Source organism: Mchenga conophoros, linkage group LG7 (assembly GCF_057382185.1).
Source record: "Mchenga conophoros isolate Kocher_MC1m ecotype Shallow Benthic linkage group LG7, M_conophoros_male_GT1.1, whole genome shotgun sequence".
Classification (NCBI taxonomy): domain Eukaryota; kingdom Metazoa; phylum Chordata; class Actinopteri; order Cichliformes; family Cichlidae; genus Mchenga; species Mchenga conophoros.
The window spans coordinates 1,690,454-1,708,972 of record NC_140532.1 but is presented as its reverse complement, the minus strand read 5'-3'; the positions used below and the strand labels follow the sequence as shown (position 1 = coordinate 1,708,972).

General features: G+C 44.0%; 1 protein-coding gene and 1 long non-coding RNA gene across 3 annotated transcripts; one reads left to right on the top strand and one right to left on the bottom strand.

Annotated features, from left to right (window-relative positions):
* Positions 1–410: 410 nt before the first annotated feature.
* Positions 411–15,747, top strand: LOC146569285 (cytochrome P450 2F3-like). Of its 2 annotated transcripts, XM_085281445.1 has the most exons (12): positions 411–582; positions 5,511–5,618; positions 6,926–7,088; positions 13,407–13,559; positions 13,656–13,816; positions 13,945–14,013; positions 14,119–14,223; positions 14,404–14,542; positions 14,803–14,888; positions 15,010–15,111; positions 15,193–15,334; positions 15,422–15,747. In XM_085281445.1, exons 3-12 carry the CDS (start codon positions 6,995–6,997, stop codon positions 15,607–15,609), a joined length of 1,239 nt encoding a protein of 412 aa, XP_085137571.1. In that variant the 5' UTR covers positions 411–582; positions 5,511–5,618; positions 6,926–6,994; the 3' UTR covers positions 15,610–15,747. The 2 variants fall into 2 exon arrangements, with proteins under 2 accessions (XP_085137571.1, XP_085137570.1); XM_085281444.1 differs by lacking the exon at positions 411–582 and having other exon boundaries at positions 5,375–5,618.
* Positions 15,748–15,848: 101 nt separating this feature from the next.
* LOC146569284 (uncharacterized) lies at positions 15,849–16,463 on the bottom strand. Its single transcript, XR_014893265.1, has 2 exons — positions 16,199–16,463; positions 15,849–15,903 (listed from the first exon to the last, which is right to left on the bottom strand). It is a non-coding gene; the product is annotated as an uncharacterized LOC146569284 (long non-coding RNA).
* Between the last annotated feature and the right edge of the window lie 2,056 nt (positions 16,464–18,519).

Here is an 18,519-nt window from a genome sequence, read left to right as displayed (position 1 = left end):
TCTGTATGCTGTAAAGGTGTTTCAAATAGTTTTACATTATTCCTGATTCACTGACGTATACTGAGATATAACTACAGAGATTTAACCTGAGATCTGGATGTCACAGGTTCGAATGTATTTTTCAAATGTAGCTCTGTTACTGGAAAGTTAGAGACTGTTTAAGTACATTTTAAAAAAAGAGAAATAAGCAAATAGATTCAAAACTCAAAGATTTATATCTGACATCTAAAACTGCGATCTCACTCTTCATTCGAAAATCAATTTTCCTTTCCTGTTAGCTCGCGGATTAGCTACTGGATTAGCAAAATTCCGAAGCAATCCGAATTAGCCACAAGGTGCGATGTAACGAGCTCTCTGATTGGTTGGACAGACACAGGCTGGCTGCCTGGATTTTTCTATGCTGCTGTTTGTGCTAAAAGCTTTGCCCTGCTAACACCTGTGTCCTTGCACAAAGGCCGTTCAGCCTCGGGATTTACACTCTGCCCGACACCGATATGTGATGAATGAGGGGACCGTGCAGTGAAACGTGGAGCTGAAACTCTGACTGTGCGCCTGTGGACTCAGCCTGACCACCTGTTGAAGGTATGCTAACATGGCTAACGCTAGCATCACCGAATGTAGCCCCGTTATTTGAAAATTTTACATCGCAGCTGTACGAGCCAGCTACGTGTTTTGTAAGCTGTAAACTACAAAACAATTGAAAATCGTTTTTTGGTTCTTTTACATATATTTCTACTTGGAGAAATTTAAGAGGCTTATCCCTCAAAACTTTAAATACAAAAAAATTGCAAAAAATAGTTTACAACAACAGGAAATTTATTTTGAGTGTCTTCATAGTTTTATTTTGGAGATACAGCAATTTTTATATACTGCAGGAAAAATGAAAAAACAATCCTATGATGCAAATTTGCAAAGAAAACAGCAGGTGCATCAAAATAAACTATTTCCAGCAGTACAATTCGAGTTCCAAGCATCCCAGAAACTATTCAGAAAAGCATAGAGTCAAACATGACTTAAAAAAAAACACCAGTATAGGTTTCGGGCAGGAAATGGCGGACATTCGATAGTTCGCATTGACGTCTTTTTCAATGTGGGAAGTGTTACGAACAGCTGATCGGATCGGTACAACTCCTCCGGTTTCATATGCAAAAAAAATTATTGCGCTAGCTTACGCGGTTCCGGTTCTACAGGGATTTAAAAATAGTTACGCAAAACGGAGCATGCTGCTCTGACCGGCTTTAAAGGGTTAACAATAACAATGTGTTGAATAATGACTTTAAAAAATAATATAAAATAGTGTGCAAATACTGATAACAGTGCAAATGTTTGCAATATAAGAAATAAATGAAAAATGTAAACATCTATGTTTAGTGAGCTTTGCAGTGTTGCTCTGTGGTGTGTCTACTTGATCCACGTCTGACTCCGCGAACCCATAATGTTTCCACACCACTGAAGTTTTTTTTTTTTTACCTCTCTTTTCAACCAACGGCAGTCCACTCCTCTCCAAATAACTTCTGCTTAGCTTTCCGAGCTTCCCTCGGGTCCTCTTAATTGTTGTGACACGTGTTCGAAATGCAGAGAGGTGCGCTCGATTTGCCACACGGAGCAGCGCGAGAGTAAAGCACGAGGGAGGGGCTAATAATCGGCTCAGTCATTTTTAATGATCGTTGAAAGCCCAGATCGTAATCGAGATTACAATTCGATTAATTGAGCAGCCCTAGGCACAACACAGAAGAGCCACCTCCACAGGACAAGACTCAGCAGTCCATCTGCATCTAAAGGTCAAAGGTCACTCTTTCGAGGATGCCAATGTTCACATTTTGGACAGAGAGGACAGATGGTTTGAAAGAGGAGTGAAAGAAGCATCTATGTCCACTGTGAGCGACCATCTTTGAACAGAGGCGGGGTTTACGACACCAACTCTCTGCCATCTATAATCCAGTTTTGAGATCCTTCCCAGACGCCTTAACGCCCACTCACATCCTGGACCATCTGACCTCAGGAAATCACATGATAAGGTGGGGCCAGGTTTCACAATGAACACACCCGAAACTCTGGCTGATTGTGACCCACACCCAGTTTCACACCGTGGCTCAGGTGATTAGAGGATCATCAGGGGGTCCTTTTGTCCCTCTGTGGGGGGTCACTCCCACTGGGTTTAAATCTGGGACTCTCCACCATTTGACCTTAGAACTGAAGAAGCTTCTCGGATGAGAGGTGAAACGTCTTCAAGCAACTTAACGAAGTCCAGACGCTTTTCTTTCCAAGCTCCTTAGACTATGATGACCTGGATGACTGAGAACCTTCACAGACAATTTAAGCATTCACTGCACCTACAGTATCTACACCTGTGTGGCAAAGATACAGATGATGAAATTGACTAATAAAATATAAATAATGAAAAGAAAATCTGTAATTGAGTAATTGAGAGTGTGCCTCAGTCATGATGCACCCTACATCCGCTACTTTACTTCCTAATCTCCATCTCCTTTAACACACAATGTAAATTACTGTGGAAAAGTGTACATGTAGACAAAGTCTGTAACCTGTGCACACTTGTACTTGTTTATGAGTTACATTTAAGAAGAGTAAAGTTATTCACATCGAGTTTTTATTCTTTCGTAATATGTACCACAATCATTCAGCTCCAGCAGTTTTTCTATCCATCTTATCAATTCCAGTCTAATCTGAATTCACTGCTCGAGTTCAGTTTGGGTCTTAAACTGCAGAGAATACCTCCTGAATCCAGTGTTTTTGCCTGATAATGGCAGAAAGCTAACAGCGGTTTTCTTCTGAGAGATGCTGCTGAGGCTGAAATTAATCCAAGAGCAACAACAACTGAAAATAAATGTGTACATAAATCTCTTGATGAATGAGTTACAGGCAAGGATATGCCCAAAAGTTCAGTTCCTCTGGATGTTTCCATGGAAAATAGTTTCATCACTCATCCAAGTGACTTCTCAAGTGTCACGGATGACTCCCACTGAGACCAGTGTGTCCAGTTAAATTCAGTCGATTTTTTAAAGGAGAGTTGTTAGATGCTGTGCTCATGAGGACAATTAGTTTTAACTTCCAGCACAACACAAAGCTGCCATATTTGATCATCAAAACACTTAACTGAGCAGAATTAAGTGAAACTGTAACATCCTCATACGATGACACACCACATCATTGTTGTGAGAATGCAAACTTTCTAATTGGAAGTTTGCACGGCTGCCAGGAAGGGACAGTTTGGTTTCTGGCTGATGTTAATGAGCGGTCGTTGCTCTCTCGTTCTCTCTGGAATGGCTGCACGGAGGATGTAACACCCAATAAGCGCTGAGGTTGGTGTCCTTGTCAGGAATCAGCCATCCTCAGCTTCCAGGTTAGGAAAATTGGAACCAGAAGATATTCAAATACATCTCTCCACAGCTGCTGATGAATTCCACAAAAAACAAAGTTTGTTAAAAACACCGATTGATCATACATTTATTCAAAAATCATAGATAAGTGGATAACTGCAATATATAGTTTATAATTTCAACAATGTCCTGTAAAAAATGGAACCATATATGTCAGATGTAGCGTGGTGCTTGTGTGAGTACTCATGTTACTAGGTGGGCAGTTCCTGCTTTAAATGCATTCACTTAGATTTAGAAATCTAAGAGGCCAGAAATGTTTGAACTCACGTATGAACCTGAACCAATAGTGTCATGATGCATGCTCGATCATCTTTGATTGAAGAGCATCACAAGTTGATCTTGTTAATCTGGACGCACCTTTTTTTTTTAGTGGGAGAAACGTTTCGTCACTCATCCAAAGAAGGTACATCCAGATGAACAGAATCAACTTTTGGGGGTTAAATCAACAGTGTCACTGCCCTCTGCTAAGACTGCAACACTGTCTTTCCCTGATGTTTGCCAGTCTGCATTGCTGACCTTCCACCTGTGTGTTGTCATTCCTCATGCGTCTTCAGTCCAAACCTTATTGGATAGTGATCACTGCCACTTGCTGGCCGGTTTAACAATTTCCAGGCAAAGATTTGAAAATTCAAACTTTTGAAGCTGGACTGTTTATTAAGCTCAGTTAAATGTGCCAAATAAAAAAAGAAATTAAATATCAAATTGCATATATGAGTTTTGACTTTTTTTTTCAATTTACTGGTCAAAACGTTATCTTGCAATTTATTTTTGGATGGTCAGGTAAAAACATCACACTCATGATGTAGTTTTCAAAAACGGAGTTTCCATCAGACTTGATCACAATTTTTGATCACTTTGAATTCCTCATCCTGTTTCACTGTTACAGTTCAAGTTTAATTTCACTCGTTTTTTTTCCTCTGATCTCTGCCTATAAAAAAAATCCCGTTTGTACTTGACCCCACCCATCGTTACTCCTCCACCCACCTGCTTCTGTGCTCATCTTTGGCCTCTTCTTTCTGCCGTCTGCTGTCCATTCACAGTCCGGCCGAAACCATGGTAACACTCGCTGATGATCAGTTATGAGGTGCATGTGATTATGACCGCTTACCCTAACCTCGTACAGATGTGTATGACAGATACAATAAGGGTGAAATTAGTTTCTCGGGCTTCTTCTGCATTTTGACTTTGTTATTTTTAAATAATGACGTGTGTAATGTATGATGAGTCTAATTTTACCAGTTTGTTTATTACCTGTTAAGGCGCAGATTACTCTAATTATGTCCCGATACATAACACCTTAGAGAAGATTACAGGACTGCTGTTCATGTCATGGATTCTGGGATGTTTCAGTGTTCACAGTTTTGTTTTATTTCTAGTCTGTGGTATTGATTGAGTTCGTTTTAATGTAGTTCAGTAATGTTTCTATTGTGTTTTGTATTTGTTTTATTTGTGTATCATTGCTGTAGTTTCAGCTTTGTCTAATTCCCAGTGTCTTCACTTATCTTGAGTATTTAAAGCCTCAGTTTAATAGTGCTCGTTGTCAGTGTTATCCTCCCTTAGTGCACCTTTGTTAAAGAGCTTCGATTCCACTCTTTGCTGTTTGGTTTTTTGCTCCTTGCTGCTGCCTTGTGAGTCCTCCATTTGGGGCCTTTACTGCAGTTTGCTTCAAACACTTTGCTTCAAATCTTGTTTGATTTACAATCAAACAAACCTAAAAATCATTTAAATGAGCACATTACCATGGAAACAGGAAGATACACGGGCTCTCCCCCTCTATCAGTATTCACCTCAGCTGCGATGCATTGAGAGAACTCACTGGCTTCTGTGTTTTAACATGGGCAGAGTTTAAAAAGAAAATACTCAAGTCTGACACAAAAACATATGGTTTGGTTTAACAGTGGCTCTCACTGAAAACCTGCAAAACTCCAATGGCCTCCCTCTTTAACAGCCTCTCTGAACTTTGACTCAGAGGACAAAGTAAACACTTACAAGAGACAGGGCTACTGCTACTACTAATGGCAAGTCAGCCAGCTTTCAGTACAGTCCAGTTTGACCATGTTCCTTTCTGTTGTGCTGCTGTGGCTCTGTGTTTGCTTCATTGTTCTTCAGCTCAAATCTCGGAGACCCAAGAACTTTCCACCGGGACCCCCTATCCTGCCCCTGCTAGGCAACACTTTGCAGCTGAGCCTGGAGAACCCTTTAAAGGACTTCGAAAGGGTAAGAAAAAAAATGCTGCAATAAAGAGGATTTTGTTTAAGGTGCATATTGTTATGGCACTGGTGAAATTACTACTATTAGCATTTAAATATGTCTAAATGTCTGGATGCTAATGTAGCCGGTCTGGCCTTAAACTCTGATTGCCGTTAGTTCTCTGCGTTGTGTTGTGCGAATGACCAGAGGACTCAGCTCTCACTTTGCCAGCTGGGTGGATTTATTCTCCCCGAACTGTTTAAAATAAAAACAAAACAGCACAGCGACTTCACTTTACTGGACTTCTGCATGAACACCTTCAAGGGAGAGAGAAGCATAGCGGCCCACATGAGAAGCCACCTGCATGCTCCTATGCTCTGGTCTGAGATGGCTAACTAGCATGTTACAATAAAGTGCTGTACTCGACAGAGAAACTAATTCACACTAAAACATCGAACAAAATGCAGAAAGGGAACGAGCAAGATAACACTGCAGGATGGATCTTTGGTGAAATATAAATTATTTTTTAATACACCCGTTACACTAACACATCAGGAAATTTTTCTGCTTTTCCTGAAATGAATGAAACCGTTGCTGTTACAAACTGAATGAAACATAATGACAACCAAAAACATCTTGAGCTGTAAGGGCACAAATTACCTGGCAGCAACAACAGTGCACCCGTTTGCTCTGTGTGATTGCAAAACATGAACTTGGCGTCCCAGCAGTACTGCACCTCTTACACAACAGGAGTTTTCTAACATCTTTATGTAGATATTTATTAAATATGTTTATAATTTGAATGAAAGGAAGTTGTTATTTTTTGTCCTTCAAGTTATTTTAAAAACAGTTTTTTTTTTAATAAACAACAGCAGACTACCAATATTTCACCAAAGTACTGCATCAGATAAGATAGTTATTCTACAATGTTGGGTGTGTGTTAGTACAACACACTCATTCGTTTCATAGTTCAGCAGTTATAAAGGAGACAAAAGGTTTTGGTGGGTTAGGACACGTGCCAGCAAGCAAACTGTCCAGGGGCGAGTCTCTTCTGGTTGGACATGAATACATTTGCATCTGATTGGTTGACAATAACCATATCACACAAAAGTGCCATTATGCCCGGTCTTAGATCATGTTACAGCAGGCTGCTATATTAGGAACCACACAAAGCTCTACACAGGAGGTTTGTCCCTAAATGCATTTTATCCTCTCTGTATGTTTTGTAATATTTAAATGCAATGTTTCTATATCATGTGCTCAGCTGTGCAAATATGTTTAGCCCACTTTAAACATATGACTTATCCTGTGCTTGTTATCGCCTTCCCTCCCAGCTGAGGAAGTCTTATGGAGATGTCTACAGTATCTTTATTGGCCCTAAACCAGCAGTAATCATCAATGGGATGAAGGCCATAAAGGAGGCCATGGTGACCAAGGCTAGTGATTTTGCTGGACGACCTCAAGACTTGTTTGTTAATGATGTCACCAAGAGTAAAGGTAGGAATGGATGTTTGTATCTGTGTGTGCCTGTATGTCTGTGTCTATATGTCAGGTTGGGTATCAGACGCCACCTCTCTGGGGACATCTCAGGCCCTCCAAGGTTTGGAGGCCTATCTCCCCCCACCACCACTTCCCCTGCCAATGGCGGACTCCCTCAGGTGTCGGTGCGTTGGTGGTTCTTTGTGTCTGGGGGTGGGCGTCCAGGTACACACCGGCTCACTCCTTGGCGGCCGCTTATCGGGGCCTGGAGCCTGGGGCTCGCTCGGGCCACTTCGGAGGTGGGGTGCCCCCGGCCTCTCGGCCTGGGGCTCGGTCACTCAGGCACAGCTGGCTGCCGGCGGAGCTCACGGGCGCGTCACTGCAACTCCCCCTGGCTTCTGCTCCGCGGCTGCTGAGTGAGCTCTTTCTGGGACAGTGGCGCGGCTGCCCCTCTGTTGGTCTTCCTTGGTCTCTTGTGTTCTGGGGGCCTCTGGATGTCTGGAGTTTTGATCTCCTCCATACCTGCTTCATGCCCTGGAGGACGGGGCTGTGGCCCCCCCACACTCCCTAGCAGATCGTTACATGGAGAAACCTTTGGAATGCAAGCATGCTGATCCACACAGGTATGCTCACAGGTGTACACACGGGTATTCACAGACGCGGACTACACCTTTCTTGGCTGCTGCCTCAAAGCACATTGTGCGCTGTCTATCTTGCGTGCTGCACAATATCGTTTATTATTCAGTATCTACTGATATCTACTGCTAGCTAGTTTATTGTGATGGTGCCGTTTTTTTTATTATGTTGCTCTTTGTTGTTTGCTTTCTCTTCTGTTTTTTTTCTCCATACAGGTGACCCAGGTGTTTTTCTTTCTTTCTTCCCCCCCTTCTCACCGTCTCTTCTCCCCTTTGGTTTTCTTTCTCTCCCTCTCTTTCTTTCATTCTTTCTCCCTGTCCTATCCCCCAGTCATGTCTGTCCCGTTTGTAGCAACTGAAAATAAAATAAATTCATAATTATAATAAAGGTCAATCAAATGGACCAATATGGCAAGGCCATGATGATCCACTTGGTAAAATAAATCCGCTTGGCATCTTTCTTGGCCTTAAGACAACAATTCTGATGCTAAAGATCCAAAAGGGACACAAAAAAACAACAAAAAAAAAAAAGATGTCACCAAGAATAAAGGTAAAGCAGGTATTATATTGTATAGGACACATTTTTGTCTTTATATTTTTATCATTTGGTAAGCAGTATATGCATATTTCACCTTTGTTCTTCTTGCATTATTATCTCAGGAAATGACTTTGAGGTAACACTCAGATAAGAGTGTTTTATACACTGTGTCAGTAACATGTCACAGTAGTATTTGACATGTGAAACAAATGAAAAGGAAATAAGAGCACTTTGTGTATGTCTTTGTAAAAGGCATCTCAACATAGTGTGCAAAAATCACAGAGCGTAAGCATGTTGGAAATATGATACACTGATAAAAAAGCATCTGAAAGAGGCAAAACAGTGAGAGTTAAACCGTGGCTACACCAGAGTTTGTTTCTCTTTAAGAAAACCAGTTTTTTGTTCAGTGTTCATGTGAAACAGGACGTGTGGCAGGCAGAGAGTGAACCCAGTGTGCAGGACTCAGCAGATACACTTAGATCACATCTTTATTAATGCTGGAAATGAGACAAAGCAACTATCCATCCATCTTCATCCGCTTTATCCGAGGCCGGGTCGCGGGGGCAGCAGCCTAAGCAGAGAGGCCCAGACCTCCCTCTCCCCAGCCACCTCCTCCAGCTTATCCGGGGGAACACCAAGGCGTTCCCAGGCCAGCCGAGAGATATAATCTCTCCAGCGTGTCCTGGGTCTGCCCCGGGGCCTCCTCCTGGTGGGACATGCCTGGAACACCTCACCCAGGAGGCGCCCAGGGGGCATCCTTGTCAGATGCCCGAACCACCTCAGCTGGCTCCTTTCGATGTGGAGCAGCAGCGGCTCTACTCTGAGCCCCTCCCGGATGGCCGAACTTCTCACCCTATCTCTAAGGGAGAGGCCAGCCACCCTTCGGAGGAAGCTCATTTCCACCGCTTGTATCCGCGATCTCGTTCTTTCAGTCACTACCCACAGCTCGTGGCCATAGGTGAGGGTAGGGACGTAGATCGACCGGTAAATTGAGAGCTTCGCTTTTACACTCAGCTCCCTCTTCACCACGACGGACCGGTGCATTACTGCAGCTGCAGCCCCAATCCGTCTGTCGATCTCCGGCTCCCTTCTCCCATCACTCGCGAACAAGACCCCGAGATACTTGAACTCCTCCACTTGGGGCAGGAACTCATCCCCGACCCGGAGTGGACACTCCACCCTTTTCCGGCTGAGAACCATGGCCTCAGATTTGGAGGTGCTGATCCTCATTCCCGCTGCTTCACACTAGGCTGCGAACCGTTCCAGTGCGAGCTGGAGGCCCTCACCCGATGAAGCCAACAGAAACACATCATCCGCAAAAATCAGAGATGAGATTCTGAGCCCACCAAAGTTAAAGCCCTCCACCACTTGGCTGCACCTAGAAATCCTGTCCATAAAAATTATGAACAGAATCGGAGACAAAGGGCAGCCCTGGCGGAGCCCATCACCCACCGGGAACGAGTCCGACTTATTGCTGGCAATGCGAACCAAGCTCTTGCAACGGTTGTATAGGGATCGAATGGCCCGTAGCAATGGGCCAGACACCCCATACTCCCGCAACACCTCCCACAGGACACCCTGAGGGACACGGTCGAATGCCTTCTCCAAGTCCACAAAACACATGTAGACTGGTTGGGCAAACTCCCATGCACCCTCAAGTATCCTCGAGAGGATAAAGAGCTGGTCCAGTGTTCCGCGACCAGGACGAAAACCGCATTGTTCCTCCTGTATCCGAGGTTCGACTATGGAGACTCTGAACATGGTCCATTCGGACTCAATGTCCCCAGTCTCCCTCGGAATGCTGTTGAAGCTCTGCCGGAGGTGTGCGTTGAAGATCTCGCGGACTGGGCCTCTGCTAGACGTTCCCAGCACACCCTCACTACGCGTTTAGGTGCACCGGGTCTGTCCAGCGTTTTCAGCAGGTTGGTTCCAGAGTCCAAGCCATGCGTAGAGGTGAGCCCGACTATATCTAGCCGGTACCTCTCAACCTCACGCACAAACTCAGGCTCCTTCCCCACCAGAGAGGTGAAAGTGAAACCAACTAGGCTGTTTGATCGAAACTTAAAGTGTGGTGTGACGTGAGAGCGAGTATATAAATAACTAGGCTTCCGTTTGTGCTTCAGACCTGGAGTTGTGTGTTTTGTCTTAAGGTCTCCATATCCAGAAATGTAGAATAAAGATCATTTTTTAAAGTAAAAGACCACTTTGAGCCGTGTCTTTCTTGGCCCTAAAGAATCGAAAAGAACTGAAATTTAATACCCGGTAACACTATCCCGGGCAGGGTAAATTGTTCCCTCGATGTTTTCTTCATAAGGGTCTTTTGAAAGCAACTAAACAAAGAGAAAACACTGTTACGACCCATCTAGGGCCAGGCAATAACACGAGTGAGGCACTCGCGCTCCCCCCAAACACCCAAGCAGCGGCAGGGAACAAATCTGTTCTTTACAGTGGGGCAAAAAAGTATTTAGTCAGTACCGATTGTGCAAGTTCCCCCACTTAAAATGATGACAGAGGTCAGTAATTTGCACCAGAGGTACACTTCAACTGTGAGAGACAGAATGTGAAAAAAAAAAAATCCATGAATCCACATGGTAGGATTTGTAAAGAATTTATTTGTAAATCAGGGTGGAAAATAAGTATTTGGTCACCTCAAACAAGGAAAATCTCTGGCTCTCACAGACCTGTAACGTCTTCTGTAAGAAGCTTTTCTGTCCCCCACTCGTTACCTGTATGAATGGCACCTGTTTGAACTCATCATCTGTATAAAAGACACCTGTCCACAGCCTCAAACAGTCAGACTCCAAACTCCGCCATGGCCAAGACCAAAGAGCTTTCGAAGGACACCAGGAAAAGTATTGTAGACCTGCACCAGACTGGGAAGAGTGAATCTACAATAGGCAAGCAGCTTGGTGTGAAAAAATCAACTGTGGGAGCAATCATCAGAAAATGGAAGACATACAAGACCACTGATAATCTCCCTCGATCTGGGGCTCCACGCAAGATCTCATCCCGTGGGGTCAAAATGATCATGAGAACGGTGAGCAAAGATCCCAGAACCACACGGGGGGACCTGGTGAATGACCTGCAGAGAGCTGGGACCAAAGTAACAAAGGTCACCATCAGTAACACACTACAACGGCAGGGAATCAAATCCCGCAGTGCCAGACGTGTTCCGCTGCTGAAGCCAGTGCATGTCCAGGCCCGTCTGAAGTTTGCCAGAGAGCACATGGATGATACAGCAGAGGATTGGGAGAATGTCATGTGGTCAGATGAAACCAAAGTAGAACTTTTTGGTATAAACTCAACTCGTCGTGTTTGGAGGAAGAAGAATACTGAGTTGCATCCCAAGAACACCATACCTACTGTGAAGCATGGGGGTGGAAACATCATGCTATGGGGCTGTTTTTCTGCCAAGGGGACAGGACGACTGATCCGTGTTAAGGACAGAATGAATGGGGCCATGTATCGTGAGATTTTGAGCCAAAACCTCCTTCCATCAGTGAGAACTTTGAAGATGAAACGAGGCTGGGTCTTCCAACATGACAATGATCCAAAACACACCGCCCGGGCAACAAAGGAGTGGCTCCGTAGGAAGCATTTGAAAGTCCTGGAGTGGCCTAGCCAGTCTCCAGACCTCAACCCCATAGAAAATCTGTGGCGGGAGTTGAAAGTCCGTGTTGCTCGGCGACAGCCCCAAAACATCACTGCTCTCGAGAAGATCTGCATGGAGGAATGGGCCAAAATACCAGCTACTGTGTGTGCAAACCTGGTAAAGACCTATAGTAAACGTTTGACCTCTGTTATTGCCAACAAAGGTTATGTTACAAAGTATTGAGTTGTATTTTTGTTATTGACCAAATACTTATTTTCCACCCTGATTTACCAATAAATTCTTTACAAATCCTACCATGTGAATTCATGGATTTTTTTTTCACATTCTGTCTCTCACAGTTGAAGTGTACCTCTGGTGCAAATTACTGACCTCTGTCATCATTTTAAGTGGGGGAACTTGCACAATCGGTGGCTGACTAAATACTTTTTTGCCCCACTGTATAATGTGACAACAAAACGGGAATGTCAACACTTCAGGGTGAGCCAAGGCCAAAATAATAAACAAAGCTAAAATCTAAACAAATCCCGCACCCCTGACCTTACCAAAAGTCAAAAGTAACGACAGGGTCTGACCTCCTTAACTAATTCAAAACAGGAGAAAACTGGTGGTCAAAAGAAATGGCAGCTCACCCCTACCCACTCCACTTCCACAACTGTCAAAACAGCACTGCAGGGGTACACTGCTGGGTCGTGAGGAGAAACGCGAGAACCTCTCCCACCGCAGCACTCCAGCCTCCTTTTAATGGGCTGGAACCAGTCACGTTGGAGCTGTATATCCACACACCAATCGGAGCAGGGCCCTGGCACAGCTGAATTAACATAAACAGATGCATTGACTGCACAAAACAAACACATAAAAATAGGGTCAAAGACCCCAGACCAGACAGTTCAGGCTCCACCAGCCTCCTGAAAGCCAGGTTGCTTCACTTTTCTAGTCAAACACTTAAAAAGAGGCAGCATGGCGGCTCAGTGGTTGTCTGGTGGTCTCCCTGTGTCTGCGTGGCTTTTCTCCTGGTTCTCTCTCCCAGAAGGTTGATTCTGTTCATCTAGACATAGTGTTTTCAATGGGAGAAACGTCTTCTTCAGTCTTACTTACATGGATGATTGAGCATGCACCAAGACATTTTAATCCTGGTTCTCTGGTTTCTTCCGTCATTAAAACATGCTCTCTGTGTCGGAGCATGTCACTCTCATCAAAGACCTTTTTAATCTCAAGAGTGTAACTTCTTGGTCAAATAAAAGATGAAATAAATATTACTAATACTAAATTCTTGAACTTTGCTGACAATGTCCAATTGTGTAGTTTGGCACTGTTAACACGACAATCCCAAACTAGATACTGCATGTGTACCATCAGCATGACTCTGTAAAGTGTAATGGTACTAAAAAGGTCTGCATGCAGTTTATACCTGTCACCCAGCGATTTTAGTGAATTTTCTCTACATTAACACAATTTAGAGTTCTAGAACATAACAGCAGTGATGATCAAAGGTTCAAATAGATGATTCTTAAGTTTGTTGTTCCCCTTTTGTGTTGGTGAACTTGTTGTAGGGGTTATTCTGGCAGATTATGGCTCTAGTTGGAGGGAACATCGTCGCTTTGCTCTGATGACTTTGAGGAACTTTGGTCTGGGGAAGAACTCGATGGAGGACAGGATTCATGAAGAGATTAAATACACCGTCAGTACCCTGGAAAAGAGCATTGGTATGTCATTTAACATAGAATTGTTCATTGTGCTGTTGTTTCTGTTGTTCTTGTGTATTCCTTTGGTTTTTATAACTTACATTACGCCTCCCACAGGTAAAACCATGAGTCCTCAAGTTATGTTTCACAATGCAGCGTCCAACATCATCTGCCAGGTCCTGTTCGCTAGACGCTACGAGTATGACAATGCGCTAATCAAAGTGATTGTTAGGTGCTTCACTGAGAATTCCAAGATAGCCAATGGCCCGTGGGCTATGGTGAGTAAAACAGCAACAAAATGATAAAATAAAAGAAATGACTTAATTATTGCAAATACAGCGTCCTGTAACCATCTTCTGTTACAACTGAAGCATAGAGGAAAATAAACGATTGTCCTTCTTTGCAGCTGTATGACTCTTTTCCTTTAATTCGTTACCTACCACTGCCCTTCATGAAAGCCTTCAAGAATGCAGAGGTAACATTTAAAATCCCTTTAATTACATTGAAATAATCTGTGGATTTCATCAATATTAAGAAAAAGTCAATGCTAATACAGTCATAGTTACTTGTGTTTTTTTAGACAGTTGAAAATCTTGTAAATGAGTTTATAAGAGAGCACAAGAAGACCCGAGTTCCCGGAGAGCCACGGGACTTTGTTGACTGCTATCTGGATGAACTGGAGAAGGTGTGTGTGAAATGAGGAGTTTACTATCCCAGATATTATAATAAAGCAATTGATTACATTTAAAATAACTAGAAAAAATCGATTTTACATTAAGGAGACTACACATATGGCTGTGACCTTTTCACCCTGTAACAACAAAGTTGAATTTCCTTATTTGCATAAATCATTCCTCTGACTCAGAGAGGCGATGATGGGTCTTCATTTTCAGAAGACCGGATCTGTCTGTACGCTTTAGACCTTCACTTTGCTGGCACTGACACTACATCCAACACCCTACTTACTGGATTTCTTTACCTTATGAACTATCCGCATGTACAAGGTAAACCTGCATATTTTCTTCTTTTCTTTCAGTTCAACTGATGTTTGTCCATTTAAAATTGGTTGCACTTACCTTTGTGTGACACATGCCACTTATATGCTGTAGACTATGACAATCAATGGAAAGCAACTATTTTCAGCCGATTGGTTTAACTCAACATACTGCTGATTCACTGAACATATTTGGTATAATGTTGTTGTGTATCATTGCTTGTGGTGACTGCAGTGTGTAGACGGTAACGTGTTGCCCTGCTCTGGCAGAACGGTGTCAGCGGGAGATAGACCGAGTGTTGGAAGGGAAAGACCGGGTCAGTTTTGAGGACAGACACAACATGCCCTACGTGCAGGTGCCGTACAGCAAAGTTTTATTCACTATTGAACTTATTTTTAAGGTTCCCACCTGGTTCTGGGTGCACACATACATTCTGCTCCAAGCCAAAGCATGAGAAATGTCTTCTCTTCATCCAGGCTGTGATTCATGAGATACAGAGAGTTGCCAACACTGTTCCTCTCAGTGTCTTCCACTGCACCACTAAAGACACAGAGCTGATGGGTTATTCCATTCCCAAGGTAAGGGCCAACTGGTTAAATAGGTAGAGGCAATAAAGTGACGAGCATCCTTAATGGTTTTGAGGTTGATTTCGTCCTCAGGGAACAATGATCATCGAGAATCTGACCTCAGTGCTCAGCGAGGAGGGACAGTGGAAATTCCCTCATGAATTCAACCCTGAAAACTTCCTCGATGACAAAGGAGAGTTTGTTAAACCAGAGGCCTTCATGCCTTTCTCTGCAGGTACATGAAGACACGATTCACATACCGACATAGATGATTAAATCTTCTGTCGTAGATGATACTGAGGTATTTTTTTCAATGTCTCAGGTCCTCGGGTGTGTCTCGGGGAAGGTCTGGCTCGCATGGAGCTCTTCCTCATGATTGTGACTCTGCTGAGGAAGTTCAAGTTCATCTGGCCCGAGGACGCAGGAGAACCAGACTTCACTCCAGTCTATGGGGTCACTCTGACTCCCAAACCTTACCGCATGAAAGTCCAACTCAGAACGCCGCAGTGAGGTCACAAACTAACCATGGAAATCCTGGAAATCCTGGTGGGAACGCATCTGGGATACTATTAAGTGAAAGATTATAGAGCATTCCAGTTTTTGTCTTCTGTTGTATTACTGAAACAAGAAATAAACACATGAAACTCCCCTTTATGTTTCTAACAGTTCCTGCAGTCTAAATATTTATTTTCACACAGTCCTTTTTTTCTTACTGTAGCATCCCCGGTTGAAAAGATGGTCTCTCAAACTGATGGTTCACAATCCTTTTATTAAACAGCCGTGTATGTGAACACACCGTAAGAGCTACAACATACAGAATAAAAGACTATTAGTAAATCAAACAGTGTGTTACCTTTAACCCTTTGACTTATTCATTTATTACAAATTAATTCTCCTTACCTTACATAACAAATAACACTAAAACTTGTAAATTATTGCATATAACAGGGAAATCGTTGCATCGCTGCCTAAACATGACGAGGTACGTTAGCGCCCTCTAGTGGGTGAAAACTTAGCCTTTATGCTTAGTAGCGGTCAGCAGCTACATGCTCCGTAAAACAACAAAATGCATATCTACAGGACAAACTTTGTTACAAACCTTGTTCCCTCATCAACCAGGTGCTAAGAAACTGCTTTCGACTCAGTGTTGCACCTTAATAGCCGTTCTTTTCCCCATTCCTGTCCATTAACCATAGAGCACACCTCTCTGTGCATTAAAACTCGCGCTTCTGCTTTATGGTTTACTCCACTTGATTTACGGCACCTTGTCGCTCTGTGACTTTCAAAATAAAAGCATTCACTCCAACAATATAATAGCCACTCATAAGTTTACAAAACACTTTACCAAATATTAATGAGGTCATTTACACTTAGCTCACAGCTCTAAACATGGACTAAAGGCAGCTACCAGCCAAACAACGTTAAAACATCAAGCAACCACCTTACAAAAGTCTCTTGCACTACTACAGGCGTCTGACCACTGTCAACAGTCAGTTTTCTTGTCCCGGGCTCTGTGGGGCTGGGCGACGCTGCTGTTCTGGGCCCCGGTCCGGATGGGCCTGGGCCCCTGTGACGGAGTTACACCGTCCCGGGCTGCAGACAGCTGATCTGGGCGCATACACGCACCACCACCATTAGTTTCTACAATTACCGTGGCTGTGCGTCTTTTCGTCGACCGGGCAGATAAACAAAAAGGGGTGAGAGGTATATTTTGAGCGGCGCAGAGGGTGGCCAACATATTTTCCCACTTACCTTTAATAAAGCCGGTCGCGTAGACTCGCTGTGATCGCCGATTATACGGGGTTATGCAAGCCGATGGTATGGTGTTCCGGGGTTTAAATGGTGGGTTCATGCGCGCTTGAAAGATCACGTGAACTGCATTATTTTTTTTGTTTGTTTTTTTTTGTTATTATGAAACACTGTAGGCTGCCTGGAATTGGCCATAAATGTCTCTATATACATATATGTATTGTAGGAATACAGCTGGAAATAAGCTGAGGGGGAAAGATTGTTTGGTAAAAGGAATAATAAAGAGCTTGCAGAGAAAAGCGTCTGGACTTCTTTAAGTTGCTTGAAGACGTTTCACCTCTCATCTGAGAAGCTTCTTCAGTTCTAAGGTCAAATGGTGGAGAGTCCATGGCTCCTTTGACTACGATGACCTGGATGACTGAGAACCTTCACAGACAATAATAAAGAGATGACTATTATGCCTAGTGGGAGGGGCCATGGGGTATAAAAGAAGGCTGTCAGGGCCTACCTGGTTTCTTTTCAGTGAGATGTTACAGAGAGGGTAACATGCAGACTGTGTTTTGTATATAGATGTATAGATGTTGTATATATGTTTGTTTTGTGTTGACTTAAGTTAGTTTCCTATTTTCTTTGTAAATAATCTCTATGTCTGTCTCCACGTTGGTTGAGTGTGGAGTAAGTGCATATGAGAGCATGAGGGTGGGAATGGATGTTTGTATCTGTGTGTGCCTGTATGTCTGTGTCTATATGTCAGGTTGGGTATCAGACGCCACCTCTCTGGGGACATCTCAGGCCCTCCAAGGTTTGGAGGCCTATCTCCCCCCACCAACACTTCCCCTGCCAGTGGCGGACTCCCTCAGGTGTCGGTGCGTTGGTGGTTCTTTGTGTCCGGGGGTGGGCGTCCAGATACACACCGGCTCACTCCTTGGCGGCCGCTTAACGGGACCTGGAGCCTGGGGCTCGCTCGGGCCACTTCGGAGGTGGGGTGCCCCCGGCCTCTCGGCCTGGGGCTCGGTCACTCAGGCACGGCTGGCTGCCGGCGGAGCTCACGGGCGCGTCACTGCAACCCCCCCTGGCTTCTGCTCCGCGGCTGCTGAGTGAGCCCTCATCTGGGACTCTCCTCAGCTCTTTCTGGGACAGTGGCGCGGCTGCCCCTCTGTTGGTCTTCCTTGGTCTCTTGTGTTCTGGGGGCCTCTGGATGTCTGGAGTTTTGATCTCCTCCACACCTGCTTCATGCCCTGGAGGACGGGGCTGTGGCCCCCCACACCCTCTAGCAGATCATTACATGAAGGAACCTTTTAAAAACACAAACGCGTCCATGCTCACAGGTGTACACACGGGTGATCACACCCACAAACTACACCCTTTTTGGCTCCTACCTCAAAGCACACTGTGTTCTGTTGATCTTATGTGCTGCACAATAATGTTTAATATTTAGTATTTACTGTCATATTCCCATATATCATTGTGATGTTGTTTATTCTATTACTCTTGTTCTCTTCTGCTTGCTTTCTTTTTTCTTTCTCAGCAGGTGATCCAGGTGATTGATATATGCTTTTTTTTGGTCTGCTTATTTAGTTGGTTTTTGTTTTTTTTGCCCTTTATCCCCGTCCCTCTTCTCAGCTGTTCCCCCCTCCCCCCCCTCTTCCTTTCTCCCTTTTCTTTTCCTCA

Coding starts and splice junctions, on each gene's coding strand:
- LOC146569285 (XM_085281444.1), top strand. CDS start 5,457: ATGTTCCTTTCTGTTGTGCTGCTGTGGCTCTGTGTTTGCTTCATTGTT. Junction 13,560..13,655: donor TACCCTGGAAAAGAGCATTG/GTATGTCATTTA, acceptor CGCCTCCCACAG/GTAAAACCATGAGTCCTCAA. Junction 14,224..14,403: donor ATCTGGATGAACTGGAGAAG/GTGTGTGTGAAA, acceptor CCTCTGACTCAG/AGAGGCGATGATGGGTCTTC.